This window comes from Tachyglossus aculeatus, chromosome 4, assembly GCF_015852505.1.
Source record: "Tachyglossus aculeatus isolate mTacAcu1 chromosome 4, mTacAcu1.pri, whole genome shotgun sequence".
Lineage (NCBI taxonomy): Eukaryota > Metazoa > Chordata > Mammalia > Monotremata > Tachyglossidae > Tachyglossus > Tachyglossus aculeatus.
In genome coordinates, this window is record NC_052069.1 from 54,047,258 (window position 1) to 54,069,301 (window position 22,044).

Genomic DNA, 22,044 nt, shown 5'->3' on the forward strand with positions numbered 1-22,044 from the left:
ACAGACAAGACAAAACAAAACAAGTAGACAGGCATCAAGAGCATCAATACAAATAAATATGATTATAGATTATATATACACACAACATTAATAAAATACATAGAATAATAAATATGTACTTATATACACAAGTGCTGTGGGGAAGAAAGGAGGGTACAGCAGAGGGAGGGAGTCAGGGTAATGGGGAGGGGAGGAGGAGCAGAGGAAATTGGGGGCTCAGTCTGGGAAGGCCTCCTGGAGGAGGTGAACTTTCAGTAGGGCTTTGAAGGGGGGAAGTGTGCTATTTTGGCAGATGTGAGGAGGGAGGGCATTCCAGGCTAGAGGTAGGTCATGGGTCAGGGGTTGACAGCTTAATACAGTGCTCTGTACGCAGTGAGTGTTCAATAAATACAATTGATTGACATTGATCATTTCAGTTCTTTTTAGTATCTGGACATCAACCAATCAATCAGTCATAGCCAGGGACAAGAGATGAAACCCAACAACTTCGCTATTTGTCAGTAGTGCCCCTAGAAAACAATTCGAAGAAGGAGGTTGAAACTGGGTTTAAATGAAATTATTGAATTATTTGTGGATTTCCATTTGAGCCATCTCTGTTCCCTAATATTTGACTAAGAACCTGATCTATATTTTTGAGATATGATGATGATAATGTCTCCTGTCAATCTATGGACAAACTTAAATCCAGCCCCAAGGACTTTGGGACCTAAAATCTGTACAAACGAAGCAATTATAGTGCTAATGACTTGTGTAACACAACTACCACTCTCTCATCCCTGCCAGGAGTGCTTCCCATGGAGCACAGTGGAGTAAGAAAATGGACAGACAGGGATACAGCACATTGTGAAATGCACAGAAATGTTTTATTGGCAAATCCCATTTACCGCTAACGTGAGCACAGCATGGTGTTGATGCTGTGTGGGAGCGACATAAACAGGAGAGTGGTTGTCAGGGTAACCACCACAGCACCTGCTGAGGCCTACACCACCCTCATTAGCCAGCTGTCGTGAGGGTACCCGCTGAGCTTGTCCACCAAGGTAGATCTTCTATGTGGTTCTTCAGTCAGAAGCCTCCACAGGCATGGCCCTACTTTGGAGTGGTTTACCCCCTCACATCAGTGTGGTGTGGGTGTAACTGAAAAGTAATGGGAGTAGTGTGGCCTACTGGAGAGAGCATTGGCCTGGGAATCAAAGGACCTGGGTTCTAATCCCGGCTTTGCCACTTGCATCAGATGCCACTTGCATCAGAGAAGCAGCATGGCTCATTGGAAAGAACATGGGCTCTGGACTCCGAGGTCATGGGTTCAAATCCCTGCTCTGCCAATTGTCAGCTGTGTGACTTTGGGCAAGTCACTTAACTTCTCTATGCCTCAGTTACCTCATCTGTAAAATGGGGATTAAGACTGTGATGCCCCTGTGGAACAACCTGCGCATCAGGCAGAAACTCCTCACCCTGGGCTTCAAGGCTCTCCATCACCTCGCCCCCTCCTACCTCACCTCCCTTCTCTCCTTCTACAGCCCAGCCCGCACCCTCCGCTCCTCCGCCGCTAATCTCCTCACCATACCTCGCTCTCGCCTGTCCCGCCATCGACCCCCGGCCCACGTCATCCCCCGGGCCTGGAATGCCCTCCCTCTGCCCATCCGCCAAGCTAGCTCTCTTCCTCCCTTCGAGGCCCTATTGAGAGCTCACCTCCTCCAGGAGGCCTTCCCAGACTGAGCCCCTTCCTTCCTCTCCCCCTCGTCCCCCTCTCCATCCCCCCCATCTTACCTCCTTCCCTTCCCCACAGCACCTGTATATATGTATATATGTTTGTACATATTTATTACTCTATTTATTTATTTATTTATTTATTTTATTTGTCCATATCTATTCTATTTATTTTATTTTGTTAGTATGTTTGGTTTTGTTCTCTGTCTCCCCCTTTTAGACTGTGAGCCCACTGTTGGGTAGGGACTGTCTCTATATGTTGCCAATTTGTACTTCCCAAGCGCTTAGTACAGTGCTCTGCACATAGTAAGCACTCAATAAATACGATTGATGATGATGATGACAACCTGATCACTTTGTTACCTCCCCAGCAGTTAGAACAGTGCTTTGCACATAGTAAGTGCTTAATAAATGCCATTATTATTATAATTATCAGTCAATCAGCCACATATATTGAGTGTTTACAGTTTACAGCACTTGGGAGAGGATAGTAAAACAGAGTTAGGAGGCACATTCCCTGCCTACAATGAGCTACAGTGTAAAGGGGAAGACAGACATTAATATAAGTAAATAAATTACAGAGATATACATAAGAACATATGTACATACTTGCATGCTATGTGATCTTAGGCAAGTCACTTGACTTCTCTGTGCCTCAGTTTCCTCCCAGGATTCAATACATGATCTCCTTCTTACTTAGACTGTGACCTTAATCTAAAGCTGTGTCTGACCCTTGCATCTACCCCAGTGCTTAGAACAGTGTTTGACACATAGTAAGTGACTTAACAGATTTCGTAATAGAGAAGCAGATTGGCTCAATGGGAAGAGCCCAGGCTTTGGAGTCAGAGGTCGGGAGTTCAAACCCTGGATCCGCCAATTGTCAGCTGTGTGACTTTGGGCAAGTCACTTCACTGTTCTGGGCCTCAGTTACCTCATCTGGAAAATGGGGATTAAGACTGTGAGCCCCCCATGGGACAACCTGATCACCTTGTAACCTCCCCAGCATTTAGAACAGTGCTTTGCACATAGTAAGTGCTTAACAAATGCCATCATTATTAGAGAAGCAGCATGGCTCAGTGGAAAGAGCACGGGCTTTGGAGTCAGAGGTTATGGGTTCAAATTCCGGCTCCTCCAATTGTCAGCTGTGTGACTTTGGGCAAGTCAATCAACTTCTCTGTTGAGCCCCTGGGACAACCTCATCACCTTGTAACCTCCTCAGTGCTTTGAACAGTGCTTTGCACATAATAAGCACTTAATAACTGCCATCATTATTATTATTGTTATTGTCATAATTACTATTAAGAGTTATCACACCAGATTTAAGTGAAGACCCTGTGCTGATGAGGAGGAAGAGCCTAAAAAGCCAGTCCATTTTAGACTGATGTCCTACATATAGTATATGGTGATGCTTAGCACTTAGAACAATGCTCAGTGCTTAGAACAGTGCTCAGTGCTTAGAACAGTACTTGGCACATAGTAAGTGCTTAACAAATATCATTATTATTATTATTATTATGTTCTACATACACATATAGTGTCATAATCATTACTGGGTGCCAAGGAAGAGCAGTTTCAACAACCTTGATGAGGAACTTTTCCCAGAGTCTTATATGTATTCTCCACAGGTGAAGGATGGTAAGTCACCTATTTGTCTTTTCAGCCAGTCTAAGCAAATAAGTAATATCGGTATCGGGAAAGTCAGTTTCAGCAAGCACTGATCTAGGGACTAGTTAGCACAAGGGCTGATTTAGAATCAATCCATCAATCTATCAGTGGTATTTACTGAGCTCCCACTGTATGCCGAGCACTATACTAATAACTAGCTCAACTTGGTCCTAGTTAAGTGCTGTAAATTTTAGAAGTATCAAATTTTGCCACTGAGTGGAGTTCCTCTAGTGATGGGGCATTCTGTCAGGAAGACATTTATTAATATTGGCTAAAATTTCTGCTCTTCAAGCTTTTCAAGTGCATAGGGTTGGAACTGCTGGGAAATGGGGTCTCTATTCAAGAGGTAGGACTGGAATCCTAGGCCCAGTAGAAAGCAAACAAAAGCAATTAGTAGCTCACTGGCTAAAGATTGGAAAATCCTTACTTATATGCACCAATAAATGTTGTGTTTCAGAGCTTACTTGACTGTAGAGATCCCACTAAACTATAAGCTTGTTGTGAACAGGAAATGTGCCTACCAACTCTGTTATTTTGCTACATTGTACTCTTTCAAACTCTTAGTACAGCACTCTGCACACAGTAAGTAAATAAATATGATTGATAGATTGAATAAGGCAGTAAACCAAACTTTGAATTCCATTCTAGTTCCCCTAAGTACTAATGCTGTAGAACAACTTATTTGAATTCTGGAAGTAGGTTTGAGCTGTTGTAATGCATCCATTCTTAGATTGTCATTTCATTAAAAATGATAAACTACAAAAATGCACCCAATAGATTTTACTTAAAACTAGCCTCTCTCTATGCAGGGAAAGAAAAATAAAACCCACGAAGCATAAACAAAACAATCATCTGAGCAAATTTTCCAAGGGTTTTCTTCTTTTTCACTGCATAATGAGCTCTGCAAAGGTTTTAATGGCAAAGGCATAATGTTTAATTTAAAGTTACAGTACTAAATCAGCAAGCAGCAGTGTGGTTTGGTAGATACAGCACAAGGCTGGGAGTCAGAAGGACCTGGATTCCAATTCGACTCTGACATTTTGCTGTGTGACCACAGGCAAGTCACTTAACTTCTCTGTGCCTCAGTTTATCTCATTTGTAAAATGGGGATTAAGACTGGGAGCCCCCTGTGGGACATGGAGTGTGTCCAACCTGATTATCACATATCTATCTCAATGCTTAGTACGGTGCCTGGCACATAGTAAGTGTTTAATACCAAAAAAAAATTACTGCAGTTTCTACTATCCTTTTCTAAAAGTGCTTTTCCCTAGCACACTCACCTACTTGTCACCTGTCTGAGTGTGCAAAAGGCCATTTGTAAAAGCAAGTCTAAGACTTCTGAAAATAAAGGATTTTAAGGGGCCATTCACAGCTAGTCAAATATTTCATCTGGCAGGAACCCTGAGGAAATGTACTCTGATGACAGATAATAAATCCTTAAAAGATAATCATCAATTCCAAATGTTTTTCCCTTTCATCCTGCTGATTACAGGATTATTACTTTGATTCTAAGAACTGCAGCTCAACAAATCTGTTCAATTCAGTCCATATTCCAGGAAGTCTCTATCTGTTTCTCCACACAGTACTGCTAAAATGAGAGTATGACCTACTTGTCCAAGTTCTTCATAGTTAATTTCAAAATTTAAGTACAGTTAAGGAAAACCTACTTGATTCTCAGTTGGTGTAAAATAGGAAACTTTTGCTTTGTCATTAAAACAATGAGTATTTGATTATTTAATCATGCTAGGTATACTGATGCTATTTGAGCTTAATTTCAAAGCAAATATTACTCTAACAAAACATAGGATAAATATTCATAGTTTTGAAATAACCCCATATGTTTATTGAGAATTGAATGGGATTTGATCATTTTGTTTTCCTTTAGTGTGTTTGAGACTTTTAATATTTAGTTTGTATCTCTCTCATAAAGAGATAAAATCTCACATTTCTCCCATTAGGCTTAACGTACATTTTATACCTAATTGCCATTACCTATTAATTAGCATTACTATTTTTAGAGCCAATTAGATTCCTTTGTGTTCTCTAACTTTATCAAGAATCAGAGGAATTCAAAAAATTCAAATTAGGAGGTACCTTCCTTGTGGCCAATGTAAATAATGAAAATAGTACAATAGATAAGTAGAGTTCATTTTTAAAAACAATATGAATGAATCTGGTATCTCTCACTGCCATGGCAATTAAGTATAAAGGAAGAAACCAACATGAAATTTTGCAAGCCTTCCATGGTAAGTGACATGGGGGTCAGGAACAAGGGCAGGTTTGGATTGAGCAGAAAAAAATGTACCAACAAAAGTGGGGTTATTCATTCAATCATATTTATTGAGTGCTTACTGTGTGAAAAACACTGTTATATCACCTGAGAGTTCTCCCATATAGCCAGAAGAGCGAGGCCCCCAGTTGAGAAATCCTTTTGGCTTCCATGTCACTTCAGTCTTATTCTTTTAGAGCTGAAACACCAATGAGCAGACCCATTGAGGCTCGTGGAGATTCATTCAATCATAGTTATTGAGCACTCACTGTGTGAGAAGCACTGTACTAACAGCTTACTGGATAGGCCAGTCAAAAGAGCTGAAAGGTGCTCAGAGCCAAAGAAGACCGTGGCTGTAGGGGAGACAGGGATTGAAATGTAGGATTTCGGGAGATAGGAGAAAATAATAATTGTGGTATTTGTTAAGCACTTAGCATGTGCCAGGCACTGTACTAAGCATTGGGGTGGATACAAGCAAATTGGGTTGACCCAGTCCCTTGTCCCACATGGGGCTCACAGTCTCAATTCCCATTTTATAGATGAGGTAACTGAGGCACGGGGAAATGCCAGAGGTCACACCGCAGACAAGCGGTGGAGCAAGGATTAGAACCCACAACCTTCTGACTCCCAGGCTGGTGTTCTATTCACTATGCCATGCTGCTTCCCTTTCTTCTCCTGGGCCATTCTTTGCTGGAATCTGTACAAACAAAATGAGGTAGAGAGTTGAGCAACCATCCCAGGAAGAACTTGGTTAATGTACATATCCAGTCTAGGTGGGTCAAGTCAGTAATACTGTTTTCATTAATGAAATCCCTTTATGCCAGTTATTCTGATGGTTGAAATGACTCTTCACCTGATGGTGACCCTGAATATTGGAATGGACATTAAGGTGCAATTGGCACCTGATCTCATCACATGATTTTATGTGGCATATCTTAAAGCTCTCATCATTAGACTGGCAAGATGAAGTAGCTGACGCCTCAAAAGGGGAAAGCTAGAATCCCAGAAAATAAAGCCTTGTTCCTCATGATGAGCTTGAGTCAAAAAGCCACCTGACCTAAATATCCTATCCTAAATATATTCAGTCTGGATGTTCTAATTAGTTCATTCAAGTCATCATTCCACAGCTCAGGAATACAAATCAGTCCAGGAGCTACCTTATGTTCCCAAGATCTTAGAGGGTGAGAAGCAAGCATTGCTCAGAGGAAAAGGGCACAGAACTGGGAATCAGAAGACCTAAGTGGTAATTCTGGCTCCAACGCTTGCCTGCAGGGTGACTTTGGGCAAGTCACTTAACTTCTTTGTGTCACAGTTTCTTCTTCTGTAAAATGGAGATTCAATTCATCCATTCATTCAATCATATTTATTGAGTGCTCACTGTGTGCAGAGAACTGTATTAAGCACATGGGAGTGTACAATACAACAATAAACAGACACATTCCCTGCCCACCATGAACTTACAGTCTAGAGGAAGGGAGACAGACATTAATATAAATAAATAAATAAATTACAAATAAGTAGATAAGTGCTGTGGGGCTGGGAGTTGGGGAGAACAAAGGGAGAAAGTCAGGATGGTGTAGAAGGGAATGGGAGAAGAGGAAAAGGGGGTTTACTCAGGAAAGGCCTCTTGGAGGAGATGTGCCTTCGATAAGGATTTGAAGTGGGGAAAAGTAATTGTCTGGAGGATTTGAGGAGGGAGGGTGTTCCAGGCCAAAGGCAGGATCTGGTCAAGGGGTTGGCGACGAGATAGAGGAGATTGAGGCACCGTTAGAAGGTTAGCATTAGAAGAGCAAAGTGTGTGAGCTGTTTTGTAATAGGAGAGTAGCAAGGTGAGGTAGGAGGGGGAAAGGCGATTTAGTGCTTTGAAGCCAATGATGAGGAGTTTTCGGTTGATGCGGAGATGGACGGGCAACCTCTGAAGTTCTTTGAGGAGTGTGGAAACTATTGAGCACTTACTCTGTGCAAAGCACTGTACTAAGCTCTTGGGAGAGTACAGTACAACAGAGGTGATGGAGATGTTCCCTGCCCACAAGGAACTCATAGCCTAGTGGAAGAGACAGACAAAAAAATAACTTATGGCTGTGTAAATAAGTGCCAAGAGACTGAGGTGTGGATAAATATCAAGTGCTTAAAAAGTACAAACCCAAGTGCATAAGAGAAACAAAAGGGAGAGAGAGAGTAGGAAAAATGAGGATTTAGTCATGGAAGGCATCTTGGAGGAGAGGTGATTTTAGTAAGACTTTGATGGTGTGGAGAATGATGTTCTGTCATATATGAAGGGGGGAGGGAGTTCCAGGCCAGAGACTGGCATGTCTAAGGGGTTGGTGGTAAGATATCTAAGACTGAGGTACACTGAGTAGGTTGGCGTTAGAGGAGCAAAGTGTGCAGACTGAGTCGCAGTAGGAAATCACAGAGGTAAGGTAGGAATTGAGTGCTTTAAAACCGATTCAGCGCCAGCTTTTCCTACCATATAGACGTTGAGCTCCATGTGGGACATAGAGTTTGTCAAAACTGATCACCCCATATGCCCCAGTTTATTTGCTTTTTTTATGGTATTTTATGTTATGTTAAGCATTTACTATGTACCAGGCAAAGTCCCATGTAGGGCTCACAACCTTAATCGTCATTTTACAGATGAGGTAAGAGAGGCACAGGGAAACTGTGTTGTGCCCAAGGTCACACAGCAGACAGTGATTGAGTCGGGATTAAAACCCAGGTCCTCTGACTCCCAGGCCTGTGCTTTCTCCACTAGTTCACACTGCTTTTCCAAGAAACATTCCTAGAACAGTGCTTGGTGCATAGTGAGCATTTAAATACCACAATGATTATGGCAATTATTATTATTATCATTATTATTATCAATATCCTTCACTAATACAAATAATAATAATAATGGCATTTATTGAGTGCTTACTGTGTGCAAAGCACTGTTCTAAGCACTGGGGAGTTTACAAGGTGATCAGGTAGCCCCACAGGGGGCTCACAGTCTTAATCCCCATTTTCCAGATGAGGTAACTGAGGCATAGAGAAGTTAAGTGACTTGTCCAAAGTCACACAGCTGACAAGTGGCAGAGCTGGGATTTGAACCCATGACCTCTGACTCCAAAGCCCATGCTCCTTCCACTGAGCCACGCTGCTAAAGTCATGGCCTGTAGGTGTGCAAGTTCAAGGAATTACCAGGCTTGGATCAGTTCTGACTCAAATGTATTAGATTCAGGTTGAATCAATCAATCAATGTTATTTATTGAGCATTTACGGTGTTCAGAGCATTGTACTAAGCATTTCGAGAATAGGTATTGAATGCCCCTTTCTACCATTGAGGAAGCTGATGAACAGAGAAGTTAAGTGATTTGCCCAAGATCCCAGATCAGAGTTGAGACCTAACCCTTTTTCCCCCACACCCAATACCAAGAGAGCAGACATTGAATGGGAATTTCCCAAAATTTGTCAGCCTTTTAATAAAAAGGCACATCCAGAGAGCCCTGACAGTAATACCATACTTTCAGCAGATAGTCAGTAGGGCCATCATCCTTTCAGTTGTTTTGGGGTCCTCTGTCACCCTTCCTCTTTGATGATTAATCAGTGAAGAGCCATCAGGGAAGCAGAATGATGATGCATGGGGGGTTGTGGGGAACTAGGAGAGATAGTCACAGCAGCATTGGTTAAAGATTGAACGTTCCCTTCAACATGCCTAACTCTTACACAATTGAATTCCCCAAATGAAGCTAAATAGTTCTCCATCACTATGAAAGTAAACACTCGTGCCCATTTGCCTTTGGAGAATATAGCTACTGGAGAATTGGGTTCAGTTTAGTCAACCACTGTCTTTTCACATAATCTGGAACTTAGAAATACCCATTTATGTTTACAGAGGGTTTTCTGGGTTTTTTTCCCTCATTAATATTTGCTGTTATTGTTTCCCAGGGATTGTTTTAGCAGATGGCACTTGTCAAAATCACTCTTCTGCACTTTTTGATAAAACACTCCTTTTTAATCCTTAGGCAATTCCTTGCTCTCAGATACTATTCAAAAACAATTCTTTTCAGTTCAGAAAATGCAATTTCATTGTGAGTTGAAAGTGAGGTTTCCAAATGTCTCATATGCTCTTGCCTTCCCCCATAGCCTTCTTACCCTTTCCCCAACAGAAATGAAGGGAAGCAGGGATGCAAGGAGTTTCATTCAACCTATTCTCTGCAGCCATGCTCAACCATTCAACAAGAAATCTGGGACAGAGAAACAGAATCAGATTCCTGTGTCCTGGGTGACTCATAAGCAGCATAGGAAAGAGCCCCTATATACCTTTTTCATTTTTCTGTTTGCTTTTGTATTTTTTATTAAATGTTTACTGTATGCCAAGCACTGTACAAAGCACTGGGGTAAATACAAGATAAACAGGTTGCATATAGCCCTTGTCCACATGGGGCTCACAATCTAAGTAGGCGGGAGCAGGATTTAATCCCCATTTTGCATTAGGAAACTGAGGCACAGAGAAGTTAAGTGATTTGCCAAAGATCACACACCAAAGTACCAGAGTAGGAATTAGAACCCAGGTCCTCTAATTCCCAGGCCCGTGCTCTTTCTGCTACGCCAAGCTGCTTATCATCTAATATGCTAATGGATGCCTTAAGAGTGTACGCCACAGATGATACACAGATTAATCGATCAATTAATCATATTTATTGAGTACTTACTCTGTGCAGGGCACTGTACTAAGCACTTGGGAAAGTACAACACAACAATATAACAGACACATTCCCTGCCCACAACGAACATACAGTCTAGAGGGGGACACAGACATTAATGTAATACATTAATTATGTACATTAATTTGTATGTAAGTGCTGTGGGGCCTGGGCTGGTAGGGGGATGAATAAAGCCTGCAAGTCAGGGTGATGCTGAAGGGAGTGGGAAAAGAGAAAATGGGGGCTTAGTCAGGGAGGGCCTCTTGGAGTAGATGGGCTTTAATAAAGCATTGAAGGTGGGGGTAGTAACTGTCTGTTAGATATGAAAAAGAAGGGCATTCCAGGCCAGAAGCAGCATGTGGGTGAGAGGTCAGTGGCAAGATAGATGAGTTTAAAGTACAGTGAGTGGGTTGACATTAGAGGATTATGAACTGCTTTCCAGAGCTACCTCAATTTTAGCTGCCTGCCCCAGAAAAACCTGTATAAAGTCAGAGTTTCTATCCGTGACACAGAACTGAATTCCTTACTGAATTCTGCTACCTGTGAAATGCATGTGAAATGATAATGAACAGTGAGTTGGAACACGAAATCAGTAAGCTAGTATGACCTTTGGAAATTGGATAAATGACATGGCATCAAGAATCAGGCCAAACCAAAAGTATACAGAGTAGTTTCAGTATTCAATTTTGAATTCTGGCTGTGATACCTTGGCTTCAAGCAAATGCAATCTCCAACTTCTAGAGCATTCTAAAGAAAGGACTTTCTGTCATGTTCAAAGCCGAGTTGAAAGAATTTACCAGAGGATCAAAATAGAATCCAATTTACTAAATCCCTAGTAAATCCAGATCCTAGTAAATATCTCAGGTAGGACATAATCCCTGTCCCACATAATAATAATGATTAAGGTATTTGTTAAGTGCTTACTATGTGCCAAGCACTGTTCTAAGTGCTGGGGTAGATAAAAGGTAATCAGGTTGCCCAGTTTACTAAATCCCTAGCACAAATATTAATACTCAGCAGCAGCAACTATGTATATATTCAACTGTACATTCAATTATTTTTTCTGATTCCACTATTGTAAATATTTTTTATGTTTTTCTCCCATTAAAGTGTAAGATCCTTTTGGACAGGGAACATGTCTTGTTCTTCTGTTGTCCTTTCACAAAGGCTTCGTACAGTGCACTATACCCAGGAGGTACTCAATAAACCTCATTAATGTTACTCTGCTTCTGAAGCAGCATGGCGTAGCAGCAAGAGCACAGACTTGGCAGTCAGAGGTTGTGGGTTCTAATCCCGGCTCACCACTTGTCTGCTGTGGGACCTAAGGCAAGTCACTTATCTTCTCTCTGCCTCAGTTACCTCATCTGTAAAATGGGAATTAAGACTGTGAGCCCCACATGGGGCAACTTGATTACTCTGTATCTACTGCAGCACTTAGAACAGTGCTTGGCACGTACTAAGTGCTTAACAAATACCATAAATGTTATTATTACTACTAATGTGTCCCAGATTCTTAGCTGAATCCTTTAGGAACCTTAACTGAGAGAATACACTGAACTGGTCTAGCAATGTGGTCTAAGAATCAAACACCTGATCAATACCTAAGTACAGTGCTCAAGTGCTTAGTACAGTGCTTTGCACACAGTAAGCACTCAGTAAATATGATCAATTATTTTAAGTGCTGGGCTAGATACAAGATAATCAGGTTGTACATAATCCCTGTCCTACATAATAATAATAATTAAGGTACTTGTTAAGTACTTTCTATGTGCCAAGCACTGTTCTAAACTCTGCGATAGATAAAAGGTAATCAGGTTGTCCCACATGGGGCTCACAGTCTTAATCCCCATTTTACAGATGAGGTTACTGAGGCAAAGAGAAGTTAAGTGGTTTGCCCAAGGTCACAAAGCAGACATTTGGCAGAGCCAGGATTAGAACCCACATCCTCTGACTCCCAAGCCCATATTCTATCCATTAAGCCATGCTGCTTCTTAATCCCCATTTTACAGATGAGGTTACCAAGGCAAAGAGAAGTTAATTGGCTTGCCCAAGGTCACAAAGCAGACAATTGGCAGAGCCATGGTTAGAACCCACGTCTTCTGACTCCCAAGCCCGTATTCTTTCCATTAAGCCGTGCTGCTTCTTAGTCCCCATTTTACAGATGAGGGAACAGAGTCACAGAGAAGTTAAGTATCCAGCAGCAGCGTGGCTCAATGGAAAGAGCATGGGCTTGGGAGTCAGAGGTCATGAGTTCAAATCCCAGCTCTGCCAATTGTCAGCTGTGTGACTTTGGGCAAGTCACTTAACTTCTCTGTGCCTCAGTTACCTCATCTGTAAAATGGGGATGGAGACTGTGAGCCCCACTTGGGACAATCTGATCACCTTATATCCTCCCCAGCGCTTAGAACAGTGCTTTGCACATAGTAAGCGCTTAACAAGTGACATCATTATTATTTATTAAGTGACTTCCTCAAGGTCTCCCAACAGACAAGTGGTGGAGCTGGTATTAGAACCTAGGTCCTTCTGTCTCCCAGGCCTGTGTTCTATCCACTAGCCATGCATTTAGCACTTACTATGTGCTATGCACTGTACTAAGCGCTGGGGTAGACACAAGACAATCAGGTTGGACACAGTCCAGCCCCAAATGAGTCTCACAGTACAAAGCACTGAGAAAAGTACAATGCAACAAACAGAGTTGGTAGAGGCAATCCCTACCCACGAAGGGCTTTCAGTCTGCTCTCTCTAGCCATCAACTTCCATCACTTTTGTATATAGGGAAAAACCTTCATCTAACCTCCCATGAGCTACTACTACTTCTTTGACTTGCTTAGTGTCTATAGTTTCCCTAATTTGGGCTGGCATTTAGCCTCAGCTTTCATTTGTCTTACTTCATGTACTGGGCACCTAGAGGGCCAGTGACTGTGTCTAATTCTTACTGGTGTATGTTTTTCTAGCACTTGGAACAGTACAAAGCACACAGTAGTCACTTGATAAATACTATTGATACTACTATAACTACCACTGTCACTGCTGAATTAGCAAACAGATTCATAATTATTTATATTATTCTTCTTATTATTATTCATAATTATTCATATGGAGAAACAGTGTGGTTCAGTGGAAAAGAGCATGGGCTCTGGAGTCAGAGGTCATGGGTTCAAATCCCAGCTCTGCCAACTGTCACCTGTGTGACTTTGGGCAAGTCACATAATTTCTCTGGGCCCCAGTTACCTTATCTGTAAAATGGGGATTAAAACTGTGAGCCCCCAGTGGGACAACCTGATCACCTTGTAACCTCCCCAGTGCTTAGAACAGTGCTCTGCACATAGTAAGTGCTTAAAAAAATACCATCATTATATGTGTCCTGTGATAATACTTCGAGAACATTTATGAATGTAGTTTTCCCAGCTGATGTGTGTCAAATATTTTTGATGATACTCAAAGATCATTGATTTGGAAGTTTCCCAGGGGTTTTGGAAGGATATTTTGACTTCAGCTTCTGAGGAATGGGTCCCCTTCCTGTTTGTAGATTCTGGCAGGAATACTAGTATAGTCAGGGCCCTTATCATTTTTCAAAGATATGATCAAATACTCACAAATCAAGCCCTTAATCAATCAGTGGTATTTATTAAGCACTTACTGTGTGCAGAGCACTGTACTAAGCATTTGGGCAAATACAGCACAATAGAGTTCGTAGAAATGATCCTTACTCACCAAAAGCTTACATCTCCAACCTCACATTCTGGCCAGTTTTCTATGGTTCTGAGATCAATTAATGGTATTTATTGGGCACTTTGTGCCGAGCACTGTAGTAAGTAGTTGGGAGATTACAGTCCAATAGAGAAGCAGTGTGGCTTAGTGGAAAGAGCATGGGCCTGGGATTCAGAGGACCTTGATTCTAATCTTGGGTCTGCCAATTGGTTGCTGTATGATCTAGGGCAAGTCACTTAAATTCTCTGGGCCTCAGTTTCCTCAACTGTAAAATGGGGATTAAATCTTACTCCCTCCTTAGACTGTGAGCCCTATGTCAGGCAGGGAGTATCCCCAACCTGATAAATGTGTATCTACCCCTATCTACCACGAGAAGCAGCGTGGCTCAGTGGAAAGAGCCCGGGCTTTGGAATCAGAGGTCATGGGTTCAAATCCTGGCTCTGCCAACTGTAAGCTGTGTGACTTTGGGCAAGTCACTTAACTTCTCTGGGCCTCAGTTACCTCATCTATAAAAAATGGGGATTAAAACTGTGAGCACCCCGTGGGACAACCTGATCACCTTGTAACCTCTCCAGAGCTTAAAACAGTGCTTTACACATAGTAAGCACTTAATAAATTACATTATTATTATTATTATTATTATTACCCCAGCACTCAGGACAGTGCTTGGCAAGTAGTAAGTGCTTAATGAATACCATAAAAAAGAGTTGGTAAACAATTTACTTGCCCACAAGGAGCTTACAGTCTAGAGGGGGAGAAGACATTGAAATAAATTATGGATATGTACATTTTGGGGCTGAGGGTGGGGTGAATATCACATGTTTAAAGGGCACAGATCCAAGTGTGTAGGTGATACAGAAGCTAGAGGAAGTAAGGGAAAATGAGGACTTAATCGGGGAAGGCCTCTTGGAGGAGATGTAATTTTAATAAGGCTTTGAAGATGGGGAGAGTTGTACTCTGTCATATAAGAAGATGTGGGAGGGGGGTTCCGGGCCAGAGGGAGGTCATGGGCAAGGGATGAGCTGTAAGATAGACAAGATCCAGGAACAGTGAGTAGTTTAACATTGGGTGAGCAAAATGTACGGGCTGGATTGTAGTAGGAGAGTAGTGAGGTAAGGTAGAAAGGGGTGAGCTGATTGAGTGCTTTACAGCAAGTAGTAAGTTTCTGTTTCAATATTTATATTAATTTATATTAATGTCTGTCTCTGCCTCTAAATTGTAAGCTCACTGTGGACAGGCAACATGTCTACCAACTCTTTTGTAGTGTACTCTCCAAGGCACTTAGTACAGGGCTCTGCACACAATAAAGCACTCAATAAATATCAGTGGTGATGCTGATGATGTGGAGGTGGATGGGCAACCACTCCTCAAGTAGGGAGATGTGGACTGAACTCTTTTTAGAAAAATGATTTGGGCAGTAGAGTGAAATAAGGACTGGAATGGGGAGAGATAGAAAGCAGGGAGGCCAGCTAATGAAAGTAGCCATAGCGGGATATAATAAGTGCTTGTAACAGTGTGGTAACAGTTTGGATGGAGAAGAAAGGGTGGAGTCTAGCTATGTTATGAAGGTAGAACCAATAAGATTTATTGACAGATTTGGGTTGAATGAAGGAGATGAGTCCAGGATAATTCCAAGGTTATGGGCTTGTGAGACAAGGAAGATAGTGGTGTTTCCTACAGTAATGGGGAAGACAGAGGGAGGGAGGACAGGGTTTGGGTGGGAAGATGAGAAGTTCTGTGTGTAGATCATTCCCATGCTCTTGTACTCTGAATATGAGTTCCTCTTGGTCTGAGATGAGTCAATCATAGTCCACAGTCACTGCAATGTTTATGAAGCCATAAAGCTTCTTTAGTAGTGAGTAGAATTTCTTAACTTGGGGTGGTCAGGATATTCTTAGATCTCTTCAGCTTTGGCATACCATAACTGGTCAGACATGTTTCTGTGTCCATATGTCTTTGCAGGTATAATCATCTGTTTTGTGGTTGGTGATGTGCTTCCTTTTTGCTATAAAGAACTTTCTAATTTGTGAGTCATTTTCACAAATCCCATTTGAATGTTATCTCCTGCCCCTACCTTCAGTCATGGTAGTTGGTTGATATACACATTGTCCTAGAGAAGAACCTCTTCAGATTGTTCTTGTCTACCAACTCTCTCCCAGTCAGTAGAGTGCACTGTACACAGTAAGCACTCAATAAATATGATTGATTGATTGATCGATGTGGATACTTGTGACAGGAGTTCCTTGTTCCAGAATGAAGGCTGAAATATTTTCAGAGGGCACCTTGCAGTTCTCCTATTTTTCCAGGAGAGTGGTGTTGAACTGCTGTGATGGTTTAATTGCCCCTTTTCAATGCAATGCACAGAGAGAGATTTGAGTGTATGAACCAGCAGTATTAGTCCAGCATTATTCATTACATCATTGCAATCAAATGGAGAAATACAATTTGCCATCATATTGAGTTTTCCAAATCCAATATTCTGGTTATAACATAAAACCTCAAAAGGTCTGTGACACATATTATTTGTCATGTTATTCTGCACTCTCCCAAGCACTTAGTACAGTGCTCTGCACACAGTAAGTGCTCAATAGGTATGATTGATTGATTGATTGAGATATCTTAGCCAGTTTAGATGCAGATTAGGGGAGGGTCAGTCATTTTAAAACATATTTCCCTAAATTATCCTTCCTTTAATTTTACATCCTTTTTGAGATGGTGTTTAAAAAGAAATGAACTATTTTTATTTCATTCTTTTTCAGTTGCCTATATTGGCATCGTCGGTTGTTAGCCTCTATTTCCTTGAACTTACGGATGTCTTCAAGCCAGTGCACTCTGGATTCAGCTGTTATGACAAAAGTCTTAGTATGCCCTACATTGAACCTACCCAGGAGGCAATCCCATTCCTCATGTTGCTCAGCTTGGCATTTGCTGGACCTGCAATCACGGTAAGAATTACTCGCCCTTCTTAAATAACAGGCCCCTCTTTTAGTAATTTGTTCCTGTGGCGGTCAAACACCATGCCCTAAGAAATTCTCAATTTAGCCTTAACCATGGCAATGGGCACCTGAGGATAATTAGTCAATGTTATTTGAATGGTGTGTATCATTGAAGCCTCTATAGTAATCCACACTACAATAAATTTGTAGAGGTTAACAATTATTGAAGCAAGTGACTTCTGAGTATGAGAATGAAAGCTGGATTTTCGTCCATAGAGTACCGTTCAAGTCAGGGCAACCATATGGCCTAGCAGAAAGAACACAGGTCTGGGAGTTAGAGGACCTGAAGTGTTAACTGTGGCTCTGCCACTGGTCTGCTGTGTGACCTTAGACAAGTCATTTATCTTCTCTGTGCCTCAGTTTCCTCATCTGTAAAATGGAGATTCAATACCTGTTTTTTCTCCTACTAAGACTGTGAGCCTCATGTGGCACAGGCACTATCTCCCATCTGATTATCTTGTATCTCCCCCAGCATTTGGTACAGTGTTTGGCACATGGCAAGACCTCAAGAATCATTATCATCATCAAGTTATGATTTAAAAAATCTATTTGTGAAAATGTTTCTCATTCTGTCACCGAGAAAGTTTTCTTTGTTCTATTCTACACTTCTTTTTTTGTGACTTAAAACTCTGAAGATCTAAAGGCGATAAGGAATGGTTCTCTTTCACCTCCAAAAATTGTTCTAAGGATGGCATACATTCCCTTTGAAATTGATAAAAGTGACCCCTCTTCTTTTCAGTATCAGATTTGTTACTGTCATTCATTTCAAATACCTCAGGCTCTAGGGTAGGGAACAGGACAGAGGAGGATACAGGAGTTTGTGTCATGATCACCAAGTCAATCTCACCCAAAACCTCCCAGAATGCCAATCCTGTTTTTATAAGTTTTCAGTTCCTAGTCCAAAATAAAAATTGGAGGAGGGACAAATTCATGTCAAAACTGACATAAAATTAGTGTAATTTATATAGTAGCATTCGGACTCACCCCTCAGGGTCACATCTGGCGAGTTTCCAGTACTCTACCAGTCTCGACTACAGGAGGGAGAGTCAAGCAGAGGCATACCCATTCCATTCCTAGCTTGGGCAGTGGCTAGTGAGTGGAAGGCAATCTGCTACAAGTCAAAACTCACCCATGCTGGGCAGTAGTGGTATGGGAGAGAATAGAGGGCGGAGACTCGAGTTTACTGCACAGAAGGAGGTAATGGTAAACCATTTCCATATTTTTACCAAGAAAACTCTCTGGATCCACTGCCAGAACGATTGCAGATGGAGAGCAGGGGGTTCTGGGAGAGATGTGTCCGTGGTGTCGCTATGGTTCGGAAACGACTCTACAGCATAAGACAAGATATTCAGACTCAAAGTGAGGCATTACACAAAATTCACAACACATCTTTCAATCACTTGCTACAATAGACTGTATTTGTTTATTGAATGCTTACTGTGTGCAGAGCACTGTACTAAGCACTTGGGAGAGTACAATATAACAATATAACACACACCATTACTCAAAATACCAGAAAGGTGTTCCTGCTATAGTGAAACAGGGAGCAACTATCTGGTTCCCTTACAACTATCTTCTGTCCCCACCTTAAACATTTAACAGTAAAAGAACCTGTGCTTTCAGTGTAAATAATTGACACTATATCCATATCCTTATTACCAACGAGCCAAGTTGCAGAAGTCCTCATGAATCTAAGAAGGAGCTGAGCAAGAAACCTGAAAGCTATATGTGAATCTAAGTCTGACATGGCTCAACTGCCATAATCTAGATGTTATAATTTTTAGTTCCTTCATTTTTAAAGAAGCTTTACATAACAGATTTTACAGAAATCTTCTATTCAAAGGATACAGTGAGATCTCTGTGTACTTTCTAGTGCTGCCCCATAAGCTTGGAAAAGGCATTCATTATATAAAACAGTCTCAAAGTAAGCCATCAGACTGCTAGGACAAGATTTCCATTTAGTTTTACATAACATTTTTCGTATGGCAAGACTCTCAAAACACTTTGCAAATGAAGGAGTTCCTGCAAGCACAGCAGTACTGAAGGCAATGGAACAGACAACATATATTCAGAAATAGCTTGCAACTGGAGTAGGATATAAATCAGGAACACTAAAATAAGGAGAAGCAGAAGTGTTGGCCAGAGTTACAGACTTGCCCTTCCTCATCACCACAACTTTATTATTACGTTGTTCATTTCAGTGTTCTGTCAAAAAGATAGTTCTTATGAAATCAATCAGTCCATCAATAGCATTTCTTGAGTGCTTAATGTTTGCAGAGCACTGTACTAAAGCATTCGGGAGAATAAAATACAACAGAGTTGATAGACACATTCCCTGCCCACAATGACCTCACAGCCTAGAGGCGGAGACAGATATTAATATGAATAAAGTATAGATGTGTTCAAAATACTGTGAAACTGAGTGAGGAGGGGAAAAAGGGAGCAAAGCCAAGTGCAAGGGTGACAAAGTAGGGAGTGGGAGAAGAAGAAATGTGGCCTTAGGTGGGGAAAGCGTCTTGGAGGAGATGTGCTTTTAATAAGGTTTTGAACATGGGGAGAGTTATCATCTGTTGGATATGAAGTGGGAGGGTGTTCCAGGCCATAAGCAGGATGTAGGCTAGAGTTTGGTAACGAGGCAAACAAAATTGAGGTACAGTGAATAAGTTGGAATTAAAGTGGAGTGTGCAGGCTGAGTTGTAATAGGGAAACAGTGAGGCAAAATAGGAGGTAAGGTGATTTAGTGTTTTAAAGTCAGTGGTTAGGTATTGTTTGGTTTCATGCAGAAGTGGCTGGACAACCACTGGAAGCTGTTGAGTGGGGAAACATGGACTGAACATTTCTTAGAAAAATGTTCTGGGCAGCAGAAAGAAGTAAAGAGGCTGATAACATAATCAAGTGGGATAGGATAAGTGCTTGGATTAATGTGGTAACAGTATGGATGGACAGGAAATGGTGGATTTTAGCAATGTTGTAAAGGTGGGAAAGATAGGATTGACTCTTCTGCATGGTCCAGAGGCTAATGTTGCCAAGAGGCACAGGTACAAATATTTTTGCATCAGGGATGTTTTTTAACAACATGTTGCCAAGGAATCCCAATAGGTACTTCCTTTCCTCTCTTCACTAGGATGGGAGGAAGAGGGTGCTGAAGGTCAATGGTTTGGGGGTTTCTCTGGTACCATTTACCAATGGAGCAGGAGAGAGGTACTAATGGACATTCTCCCTCCTGGATATGGCTGTGGCTCTTCTTGATGCACTGATTCACTGAATTCCCTCTCCAAAGGAAATCATATTTCCTGAGCCTTACCATCTAGCTGGACCATTGTTTAAGTGGCTTGGTCAGTCCTGGTCTGAACCTCCTCCTGTGTGACACCTGCTGCCCCACTTTTCTCTCTGGTTTAATCTGTAGGGGAATGGTTCAGGTGGAGTGAGTTAAAGCAAACATAAAGTTAATAACCCCATTGAAATGACAATATAGCAATTCCCTTCAACAAGCAGTCTCTCTATTGCTAGAGTGGCACCTTAACATTTTCATACTAAAATTTCTCAGCTACCGAGGATGATTCACACAGGAATGATACAGGAGAGAAACACAAGGGAACATTCATTCAATCATATTTATTGAGCGCTTACTGTGTGCAGAGCAATGTACTAAGCACTTGGGAGAATACAACACAACAAAGAACAGACACATTCTCTGCCCACATCGAGCTTACATAGGTGCTAACTTTTCATTTTGAATGCAGGCATGAATAGGAGGAGAGATGAGAACTGATTGGAAATTCTCAGGGTGGAAAAGTGGAAAAGAGACCTGGGGTGAGGGAAATATTGGAGACAAAGCCCTCATCAATCAATTATTCAAGCACATTTATTGGTGCTTGCACTGTGCAGAGCTCTGTACTAAGCACTTGGGAAAATAGAATCGGGTTAGAAGACTTGATCCCTGCCCTCACAGATTTTACGATCTTCTGTGGAAGATGGACACTAAAATCAATTATATGTTGGGGGAAGCAGTAGAGTCTAGAGATGTGTACATCAGTGCAGCAGGGATGTGAGTATGTAAGTGACAAGGAAGTGCTAAAGTAGCAGTTCATTCATTCATTCATTCAATCGTATTTATTGAGTGCTTACTGTGTGCAGAGCACTGTACTAAGTGCTTGGGAAGAACAAGTCGGTAACATATAGAGATGGCCCCTACCGAACAATGGACTCACAGTCTAGAAGGGGAAGACAGATAACAAAACAAAACATGTAGACAGGTGTCAGAACTGTTAGAATAAATAGAATTATAGCTATATACACGTAATTAATAAAATAGAGTTGTAAATATGCATAAGTAAAATAAATAGAGTAATAAATATGTATACATATATATAAGTGCTGTCGGGAGGGGAAGGAGGTAGGGCTGGAGGACGATGGGGAGGAGGAGAGGAAAAAGGGGGGCTCTGTCTGGGAAGGCCTCCTGGAGGAGGTGAGCTCTCAGTAGGGCTTTGAAGGGAGGAAGAGAGCTAGTTTGGTGGATGTCTGGAGGGAGGGCATTCCAGGCCAGGGGAAGGATGTGGGCTGGGGGTCGATGGCAGGACAGGTGAGAACGAGGCACAGTGAGGGGGTTAGCTGTGGCAGAGGAGTGGAGGGTGCAGACTGCACTATAGAAGGAGAGAAGGGAGGTGAGGTAGGAGGGGGCGAGGTGATAAAGGGCCTTGAAGCTGAGAGTAAGGAGTTTTTGCTTGATTCGTGGGTTGACAGGCAACTACTGGAGATTTTTGAGGAGAGGAGTGACATGCCCAGAGTGTTTTTGTACGAAGATAATCCAGGCAGCAGAGTGAAGTATAGACTGAAGCAGGGAGAGACAGAAGGATGGGAAATCAGAGAGGAGGCTGATGCAGTAATACAGTCGGGATAGGATGAGAGATTGAAACAGCCAGGTAGCAGTTTGGATGGAGAGGAAAGGGTGGATCTTGGTGATGTTGCGGAGGTGAGACTGACAGGTTTTGGGTGAAGGATTGGATGCGTGGGG

At 41.8% G+C, this 22,044-nt stretch overlaps 1 protein-coding gene and 1 non-coding gene across 2 annotated transcripts in view; both read left to right on the forward strand.

Moving 5' to 3' along the window:
* PLPPR4 (phospholipid phosphatase related 4) overlaps positions 1-22,044 on the forward strand; it is a 72,969-nt gene that overhangs the window by 21,372 nt on the left and 29,553 nt on the right. The window contains exon 2 of the mRNA XM_038745478.1: positions 16,794-16,979. Within this exon, the coding sequence (XP_038601406.1) occupies positions 16,794-16,979 (186 nt within the window). The remainder of the gene's footprint in view (positions 1-16,793; positions 16,980-22,044) is intronic.
* LOC119927641 lies at positions 18,012-18,149 on the forward strand. Its single transcript, XR_005450625.1, has one exon. It is a non-coding gene; the product is annotated as a small nucleolar RNA SNORA7 (small nucleolar RNA).